Source organism: Bison bison, unplaced genomic scaffold (genome assembly GCF_000754665.1).
Source record: "Bison bison bison isolate TAMUID 2011002044 unplaced genomic scaffold, Bison_UMD1.0 scf7180017864064, whole genome shotgun sequence".
Lineage (NCBI taxonomy): Eukaryota > Metazoa > Chordata > Mammalia > Artiodactyla > Bovidae > Bison > Bison bison.
The window spans coordinates 3,390,615-3,401,453 of record NW_011494636.1 but is presented as its reverse complement, the minus strand read 5'-3'; the positions used below and the strand labels follow the sequence as shown (position 1 = coordinate 3,401,453).

Below are 10,839 nucleotides of genomic sequence, written 5' to 3'. Positions count from 1 at the left end.
TATTCCAGACTAATTATTAGTCTTGTGAGTAATTTTTAGTAATGGTTATAATTTTTATTCAGCTTAAAATGGCTTATTCAGCTTAAAACATATATTTCAAATGGTTGGTTTATAACAGTCTGTTAATGGGAGAATGCACTGGCTCATATAATATGAGCCAGAATATATCAATATCCAGGTATCTTTGAGATGTTACTATATTTATATGATACAAAATTTTACTGAAGCTAGGAAAAGTTATTTCCTTGAAAAATTTTCCCCAAAGGGAAGTAAGAGTGTTTTTATCCCAGTAATAGCTTATTGAAATAAATAATATTCTTATGAGTGATTTATAGTGTGATTCTTTAAAGGTTCTTGTCTCATTCATTCTGACTATTTCATTCTCTGACTATTTCATTCAGAGGAAGTTGTGTGATGGTCTGTATTCACATACTAGAAATGCATATGTTTGTGATATCTTTCCTTGGGTAATTTGTGATCATGAGAATCAGATAGCAAACCCTGGATCTCACTTGCTATTGTGATTGTTTTATTTCTCTTGGGTGTCTTATTTCTCATGACAGTTAATATTTAGGATTCAAATTTTAAGTTCAAGGAAAAAGTAAAATGCTGCATACTGGATGCCTCTTAATTTTGAAAAAGTGAAAGTGTTAGTCACTCAGTTGTGTCCGACTCTGTGACCCCATGGACTCTAGCCCCTCAGGCTCCTCTGTCCATGAAATTCTTCAGGCAGCAATGCTGATGTGGGTTGCCATTCCCTTCTGCAGGGGAATCTTCCCAACTCAGGGATCATACCCAGCTTTCCTGTGTTTCAGGCAGATTCTTTACTGTTTGAGCCACCAGGGAAGCCCCTTAATTTTAGGAGCTTTATATACTGCTAGAAAGTAGGCCCTGTAAAAATAATCTTAAGAGGCAACATAATCTAAAGGAACTAAAAAACAGGTGATCTGATTCTTATTGACTTTGTTAGTATAATGCTTTGACCTCTTTGTCTTCAGATTCTTACTTATAAAAGAAGATATATAAGGTCATGTTAGTGGTTCCATCCATTTTATTATTTTAAACTTAAAGTTTTCTTAATGTCAGGATGTGAAATGATCCTCTCAAATGTAGAATATGTCAGCAGTCCTTAAACTTTTTGGCTCTATGGATCAGTTTCGTGGAAGACAGTTTTTCCATGGATCCTGGGGAAAGGGATGGAGGGATGGTTTGGGGATGAATCAAGTGCATTACACTTATTGTGCAGTTTATTTCTATTATTATTATATTAGCTCCACCTTAGATCAGCAGGCATTAGATCCTAGAGTTGAGAACCCCTGGATACATCCTGGGAAATAATACAGTGTCACTGACACTGTTGTACTAAATATATATGTGTGTGTGTGTATATATGTGTGTGTATATATATAATTCTACTCTAGTTCTAGGTTTTCTCATATCACTTGCTTCAGATTGTAGAATTTTCCTAGCTCCCAAATTTCATTGCAGCTGCTTACAGCTTCCTTACCTCAGGTTCCTTCCTTTTTTGATTGTCGAGTCAGATGCTAGGTTCAGATACCAAACCCACCAGTTATGTGACCATAGAAATTACTTACCTTTTATAAGCCCTAGTTTACCAGTATATAAAATTGAAACAATGTTATTATTACTTTATAAAATTATTGTGGTTATTAAATGAAATAAATCATGTAAAGCAATCTCACATATTACTGAGATTGTTGCTTTAGTAAATATCAGCTGTTTTTATTATTACTACTTTTATTATTATTATTATTATTATAGCTGACATTCTTTAGTAGATTCCATGTTGATCATTTACACTTAAATTTGCTGCTTCAGCATTTGCAATCATGAAAAGGTATTAATTACTATCTTATAGTGTTATCAGGATCCAATTATTTGCCACACATATATTACTGCTTGTGGGCCAGACAATATGTTGGATACCAGGGAGCCAGAAATGCACGCTGCCTGCATTCTTGGAGCTTATGTCCTGGTGAGGATGAATATTAAATCAGATACTCCATTTCAACTACTTAAGGACATTAATCAATGGGCTATTAAGGGAGGAAACAAGTACTTTTTTGTTTGATAATTTTTAATTAAGTAAAAACCTAGGTTTGAGAATTCTGTTAATTCTCTTAATTCTGTTCATCTATTAACAGAATTCTCAAGTTCAATTTTTAAGGATCACTTTATGTTTTTGATGCAGTTCTTTTTTCAACATATTCTTTGTGTTTTGTATAGCCCTCTGTTTATCATTTTAATAGTATTTAACACTGAAAGAGAGAGAGACTCTCACACACATAAAAGAAAGGTGGACAAAATTGGCACTTCTCTTTTTGGATAACATACTCATCCCTTCTGCCCCAACTGAGGATTTAGGCTCTTGACATTTATGTGTAGCCAGTACTTCATATCATGAGACAGAAGATCCTCCTGAACATAATTATCCATAAGAATCAATTTCATATGACCTTTGTGAATTAGTGAAGTAACTTCAGGGGCATAATTTAGGGGTTCTAATGAGTAGGGATCTGTTTACCGTATCAATTATGAAGTCCTCTCCCTTTTTTAACTTTTGGCATTTTTAGTAGACACGATGATTGAGTTCTGATTAAAATTTAAGTACTGCTCTGTAATAAATTGCCTTTATTTTACTTTGGCATTGGGTATTATAAACCTTCCAAAGTCATTAACATGGTTTACATGGCCTACCATGATCTGACCTTATCCTTTGTCTTTTCTTTTCTAATATGGACTGTTTTTAAAGTCTTTACTGAATTTGTTACAACATTGTTTCTGTTTTCTGTTTTGGTTTTCTGGCCACAAGGCATGTGGAATCTTAGCTTCCAGACTAGGACTGAACTCACACACCCTGCTTTGGAAGGCAGTCTTAACCACTGGACAAGCAGGGAAGTCCCCTGGGCCTCATCTCTTAACTGCTTTCCTGTGGCCTCAGGCAGCTCCTGACATCATAGCTCTTTACTGATCTTCATATACCCCAGCTGTACTTCTTCCTTCAAGTCTTTATACTCATTTTCAGTTGTCTGAAATATTCCATTCACTGAATCTTTCAGTGAGAGGCACTTTTTTTTTGACCATGTTACTTCTCATATACAGTTAAGAGCTGTAAACAGTATATGTCTATCTCCTCCCTCTTCCTCTGCGTGCTGCTGTTGTACATTTTACATTTATATGTTAAAAGCTTTATGATACATTGTTAATATTTTTGCTTTAAATAATCAATTAAATTTCCTTTTTTAATTCCTGTGAATGTTTTATATTTACCCACATATTTACCATTGTTTTGTGTGGCTCCATATTTTTGTCTGGCATTTTTATTCTGTCTGAAGAACTTCCTTTAACATTTTCTATGGTATAGGGCTGGTGGTGGTGAATTCTCTCAGATTTTGTTTGTGTGAAAAAGTCTTTCTCTTTTGATTGAAAGATCATTGACTTACAATATTATATTAGTTTCAGGTGTACAACACAGTGATTCAATATTTTTATAGATTATATTCCATTTACAGTTATTACAAAATAATGGCAATATTCCCCTAACAGGTTTATCCTTGCTGCTTATTTTATACATGATAGTTTGTATCTCTTAACCCTATACCCCTGTCTTGCCCCTACTCCCTTTCTTCTCCTTACTGGTCACCATTCGTTTGTTCTCTATATCTGTGAGTCCATTTCTGTTTTGTAATATACATTTTTTTTTTAAAGATTTCACATATAAGTGGTAACATACAGAATATTTGTCTTTCTCTGGCTTCACTAAGAATAATACACTCTAGGTTTATCCACATTGTTGCCAATGGTAGAATTTTGTTCTTTTTTTTATTACTGAGTAGTATTCCATTGTATGTATATATCACATCTTCATTATTCATTCACCTGTTGTTGGATACTTAGATTGCTTCCATATATTGGCTCTTGAAAATAATGCCGCTATTGGAATGCATATATCTTTTTGAATTAGTGTTTTTATTTTCTTCAGATATATATCCAGCAGTGGAGTTGCTGGATCATATGGTAGTTCTGTTTTTACTTTTTCTGAGGAACCTCCATACTGTTTTCCATGGGGGCTGCACCAATTATATTCTCACCAACAATGTACTAGGGTTCCCGTTTCTGCACATCCTTGCCAGCATTTGTTATTTGTAGACATTTTGATGGTAGCTGTTTTAGCAGGTGTGATATCTCAATGTGCTTTTATTTGCATTTCTCTGATTAGTGATATAAAGGATAAACTATCAGGAGAATATTGCCATTATTTTATAATAACTGTAAATGGAATGTAATCTATAAAAATATTGAATCACTGTGTTGTACACCTGAAGCTAATATTGTAAGTCAGTGATCTTTCAATCAAAAAAGAAAGACTTAATCAGACAAAATCTGAGAGATTTTGGCCATCTGTATGTCTTCTTTGGAAAAATGTCTATTCAGCCCTCCACAGTTTTTAATGGAGTTTTGTTTTTTGACATTGAGTTCTATGAGCTCTTTATTTTTAATATTAACTCCTTATCAGTCGTAGCATTTACAGTTTTTTTCTCCCATTCAGTATGTTGTCTTTTCATTTTGTTGATGGTTTCCTTTGCTGTATAAAACTTTTTATGTTTAATAGTTCCCATTTATTTATTTTTGCTTTTATTTCTTTTGCCTAAGAGACTGATCCAAAAAACAAAATAATGCTGCAATTTATGTTGCAGAGTATTCTGTCTGTATTTTCTTGTAGAAGTATTTTTTTTTTGATTCAGGTCTTACATTTAGATCTTTAATCTATCTTGAGTATATTTTTTGTACAGCATAAGAAAATGTTCTAATTTCACTTTTACATGTAGCTGTTCAGTTTTCCCAGCATCATTTGTTAAAGGGACTGCCTTGTCCCATTGTATATTCTTGCCTTCTTTGTTGTAGAGTGGTCATAAGTGTGTGGGTTTATTTTGGGCCATCTGTTCTGTTCGCTTCATCTATGTGTCTGTCTTTGTACCAGTACCATGTTGTTTTGACTACTGTAGCTTTCCTGTGCAGTCTAAAGTCAGGGAGCATGATACCTCCAGCATTTTTCCCCCTCAAGATTGCTGTGGCAATTCAGGGTCCTTTGTAGTTCCATATAAATTTTAGGATTATTTGTTTGACTTCTTTGAAAAATGTCATGGATATTTTGATAGAGATTGCATTAAATCTGTAGATTGCTTTGGATAGTATAGCCATTTAACAATATAACTTTCTCCAGTCCAAGAACACAGGATATCTTTGCATCGTCTTCAGTTTCCTTCATCAGTATTCTATAATTTACGTAGTATAGGTCTTTTACTTCCAAGACAAGGATGCCAACTCTCCCTGCTTCTATTTAACACACTATTAGAAGTCTTTGCCATAGTAATCAGAGAAGTCAAAGAAATAAGAGGCATTCAGATTGTGAGGAAGAAGTAAAACTGTCACTATTTGCAAATGATATGGTATTATACGGAGAAGACAATGGCACCCCACTCCAGTACTCTTGCCTGGAAAAGCCCATGGGCGGAGGAGCCTGGCAGGCTGCAGTCCATGGGGTCGCTAAGAGTTGGACATGACTGAGCGACTTGACTTTCACTTTTCACTTTCATGCATTGGAGAAGGAAATGGCAACCCACTCCAGTGTTCTTGCCTGGAGAATCCCAGGGACGGGGGAGCCTGTTGGGCTGCTGTCTGTGGGGTCGAACAGAGTTGGACACGACTGAAGTGACTTAGCAACAATGGTATTATATGCTACTCTGGAAGCTCAGAGTTAAAGAATCCACCTGCCAATGCAGTAGATGCAGGTATGATCCCTGGGTTGGAAAGATCCCATGGAGAAGGAAATGCTTACCCATTGTAGTATTTTTGCCTGGGAAATTCCGGTGGGCAGATGAGACCGGTGATCTGCAGTCTATGGGGTCACAAAAGAGTGAGACACAACTTAGCAACTAAGAAACAAGTGGTATTATATAGAGAATATCCTAAAGTCTCCACAAAAAAAAAAAAAAAAAAACAACTATTAGAATTAAGTGAATTCAGTAAAGTTGCAGGATACAAAGTTAACATATAGAAATCTATTGGTTTCCTTTACACTAAAATGAACTATCAGAAAGATAAAGTTAGAAAGCAATCCCCATTTGAAATTGGGTCATAGAGAGTAAAATACCTATGAATAAACTTAACCAAAGAGGTTAAATACCTATACTCTGAAAAAGCCTTTATTTTTCATTCATTTCAAAAAATATTTTCCAAATATTTTCTCAACTGATTATAGAATTTGACAAAAGTTGTTGTTTTAATCCTTATCTTTGTTCTTTTTTTTGATGTTTCTACAGTTTTTGTTGTTGTTTCAGTATTTTTTGCTGCGTTTTTTGTTATTGTTGTTCTTGTTTTATAGCCAATCTGATTATGATGTGCCCTACTTTATTTTTCTTTCCACTTTTTCTCCTTAGATTTTGTTATATCTGTAGGTTTATAAGTTTCATCAAATTTAAAAACTTTTTAGCGATTAATTCTCAAAATACATTTCTGTTCATCATCCTTTCTTCTTTTGAGGCTCCAATTACACTGCTTGATGTGTCCCATAGTCTTTTTTAAAAATTTAAAAGTTTTTCTTCACTCTTCTTTCTTTCCATGCTTGCTTTTTAATGGTTTATGTTGCATGCCTTCAAATTCATTGATCTAAATTCAGATGTAGTTTTCATGTCTAGAAGTTTTGTTTGTATCTTTTTAATATCTTTTTTTGCTATGTATTATGTACATGTTTTCTTCTATAATTTGAGCATGTAGAACCTATTTATAGTGACTTTTAAAACTTCTTCTGTAATTACATCCATCATTTCTGTCATTGCTGGGTTTGTGTCTCTTGAGTTTGGGTCTGGTGATAGTTTATATTTTCCTACTTCTTTGTATTCCTGGCAATTTTTGTTATGTACTGGTGTTGCGAAATTTCAACTGTTACATGGTATTGCTGTATTCCTTTAAAAAATGTTTGATTTTGTTCTGGCCCTTGGACAAGTTACTTGGAATCAGTTTGACATTTCTGAGACATGCTTTTAAGCTTTCATAGGATAGATACAGAGTGTTCCATACATAAGGCAAGTTTAGGCCAACTACTATGGTATATTTTAATGACAGAAAATGAAGAGGAGCTAAGGAGCCTCTTGATGAAAGTGAAAGAGGAGAGTGAAAAGCTGGCTTCAAACACAGCATTCAAAAACCTAAGAGCATGCATCTGGTCCTATCACTTCATGACAAATAGATGGGGAAAATGTGGAAACAGTGTCAGATTTCATTTTCTTGGACTCCAAAGTCACTGCAGATGGTGACTGCAGCCATGAAATTAAAAGACGCTTGCTCCTTGGAAAAATAGCTATGTCAAACCTAAGCAGTGTTTTAAAAAGCAGAGACATTACTTCGCTGACAAAGGTCTGTCTAGTCAAAACTATGGTTTTTCCATGTATGGATATGAGAGGTGAACCATAAAGAAAGATGAGTACCAAAGAATTGATGCTTTTGAACTGTGGTGTTGGAGAAGACTCTTAAGATTCCCTTGGAACGCAGGGAGAACCAGCTAGTCAATCCTAAAGGAAATCAATCCTGAATATCATTGGGAGGACTGATGCTAAAGCTCCAATACTTTGGCCACCTGATGCAAAGAGCCGACTCATTAGAAAAGATCCTGATGCTGGGAAAGATGGAGGGAGGAGGAGGAGGGGACAACAGAGGATGAAATGGTTGAATGGCATCACTGACTCAATGGATATGAATTTGAGGCTATGCAGGGAGATAGTGTTGGGCAAAGAAGCCTAGTGTCCTGCAGTTCATGTGGTCACAAGGTATTGTATACCCTTAGAGACTGAACAATAACAACTAGAGTATAATACCATTCTAAGGTCTCTACATGATGCTCTGTATATCATATAGGGGCTTCCACTCCAGCTCATGGGAGTACAGATTCCTCCCAGTCTTATACTGTATTTATGAATTGTTTCATTTACTGCTGTCTGGGAGTTCTTTTCTCAGCCTTCGGTAGTATCCTCTATATATACACAGACTCAACCTACAGTCTAAGACTCAAAAACTTCTCTGCAGATCCCTGAGACTTACTCTCTTGTTGCTCTCCCACTTCCTCTAGTATTCTGTTCGGCAAATCGTAGCCTCATCAGCCTCCCTAAACTCCAGTCTCGATTTGTTCTATTCAGTGAGAATGTTGGGCTCTTTTGTGTTTCCTATACCTGTTTCACTGTCTAGAAGCCTTCAGGCAGTAAGATGGGCAGTTGTACAGCTGATCCCATTCATTTTCCGTCTCTTGAGGATCATGGTACTGTGCTGTCTATTGTTCAGTGTCTGAAAACAATATTTGTTTATTGCTTTTAGTTTCTAGATGTTTAATGTGAGAAAATGAATCTGATGCCTATTATTCCTCATTGCTGAAACTCATTATGATTTTTATAAGTTTCTTTGGGAGAAACAGTTTGGAAAATATATCTTTTAAAATGTTCATTTGATAGTATTGTGTTTGAGAGGAGAGAGCCTTTTAAAAGAAATATGTACTAGAAGATAATTTCAAATAGTGAACATATCAAGTAATAAAGCATTAGTATGATAATGGTAGGAATGGAGACAAAGGAACATATCTAAAACACATTTTTATAGGAAAAATAGACAAAATGTGGGAACTGCTTGGCATAGAGGGTACAGGTGGAGAAGAAATCAAAGATAACTTTAACATTTTGAGTCCAGTAGAATAGTAGTGCAATTAATAGAAGAGAAGCAAAAGATTATTAAATTATACTCATTTGTTAATATTATCTTATTTATATATTATAGGAAATGGTGACAGAAATGTATTCTGGGCCTTGTGTAGCAATGGAGATTCAACAAACTAATCCTACAATGACATTTCGAGAATTCTGTGGACCTGCTGATCCTGTAAGTTTTTGTTTAATATATTGATCAAGTCTGTTTTATCCATTAACTAAATATCTTAATGGGTTTTTGATACCTTTAGTTTGTTCTTTAAAGGAAATAATACAAAATGAATATATGGACACAAAGTTTTATTCAAAATAGCATTTTATGTTATTTACTTCTTAGATAGTATTCCCCTAAAAGTGAATTTTTTTATTAACCTGGTGACAATATATGGGCAGAAACATTTACTGTGGCATTTTCTTTTACTGTTTCTTGTTGCTAAATTGTATAAGTAAATTTGTTAAGCTCTGTGATAGAAAGTGGTCATGTATGGATGTGAGAGTTGGACTGTGAAGAAAGCTGAGTGCTGAAGAATTGATGCTTTTGAACTGTGGTGCTGGAAAAGACTCTTGCGAGTCCCTTGGACTGCAAGGAGATCCAACCAGTCCATCCTAAAGGAGACCAGTCCTGGGTATTCATTGGAGGGACTGATGCTGAGGCTGAAACTCCAATACTTTGGCCACCTCATGCGAAGTTGACTTATTGGAAAAGACCCTGATGCTGGGAGGGATTGGGGGCAGGAGGAGAAGGGGACGACAGAGGATGAGATGGCTGGATGGCATCACTGACTCCATGCACATGAGTTTGAGTGAACTGCGGGAGTTGGTGATGGACAGGGAGGCCTGGCGTGCTGTGATTCATGGGGTCGCAAAGAGTCAGACACGACTGAGCGACTGCACTGAACTCAACTGAACGTATTAATTATCCTTTGATGTGAAAGTCAAAGTGTTAGTCACTCAGTTGTATCTGTTTGTGACTCCATGGACTATAGCCCACCAGCCTCCTATGTCCATGGAATTCTCCAGGCAAGAATACTGGAGTGGGTACATTCCCTTCTCCAAGGAATCTCCTTGACCCAGGGATCAAACTCAGGTGTCCTGCACTGCAGGCAGATTCTTTACCATCTGAGCCACCAAGGGCCATAAATAAAGCTCTCAATGTGTAGAATATTGATATGATGGCTTCATACCAGATGTGTAAATAATTATGAGCAGTGAGACTTAAGTGAAAAGTGATATTCTCTGGTATGCCCTTCAGTTTCCTTCAGGTTTCATTACATGGGCATTTAGTAGTAAAAGGAATGAAGTATGAAGTGGGGATGAGGTTTAAAAGCAGAAATAACAATTGAATACATATGCAAAAGCTTTATGCAAATATTCTAAGATAAGTAGGGTTATAGGAGGGTTATATAGTGTTTACTGATTTTAAACACTAACTATAATTTAAATTTACTGTTTATTGCACTATCATTTGTAAAGTTTATTGAAGAACAGTCAGTTAGTGCAATTGCATTTACTGAGTCCCCTTAAATGTAAGATAGTAAATTACTGGTGCATGCTAAGTCTCTTCAGTGGTGCCCGACTCTTGGTGACCCTATGGACTGTAGCCCATGAGGCTCCTTTGTCCATGGGATTTTCCAGGCAAGAATACTGGAGTGGGTTTCCATACCCCCCTCCAGGGGATCTTCTTGATCCAAGGATCGAATCCACATCTCCTGTGTCTCCTGCATTGGCAGGTGGGTTTTTTACCTCTAGGGCCACCTATAAATTAGCCAACTTAAATTAAAAAGCCAACTTATATGACAGAGTGTGATGCTGGATTAAACCCTGTAAGGGAGAACAGTAATCCAGAAGTGCACACATAAAGTTCTTCCCAAAAACTTACAGAGCAATATAGTGTCAGTTCAGGTACAATACAAATGTTAAAAGGTTGTTTATTAAGGGAGCAATTAATATTCCTGAAGGTAATTAAGAAGGAGGAGAAATGTAGAGAGATGTTTTTGTTCACCACCTAGAGTAATGAAAATAATAACAAAAGTAAACAGATGAGACCTATTTAAGTTTGCAAGATTTT

At 35.8% G+C, this 10,839-nt stretch overlaps 1 protein-coding gene across 1 annotated transcript in view; it reads left to right on the top strand.

The window, feature by feature from the left end:
- Positions 1 to 10,839, top strand: part of NME7 (NME/NM23 family member 7) — a 248,899-nt gene that overhangs the window by 111,797 nt on the left and 126,263 nt on the right. The window contains exon 10 of the mRNA XM_010836690.1: positions 8,842 to 8,943. Coding sequence (XP_010834992.1) covers positions 8,842 to 8,943 — 102 coding nt within the window. The remainder of the gene's footprint in view (positions 1 to 8,841; positions 8,944 to 10,839) is intronic.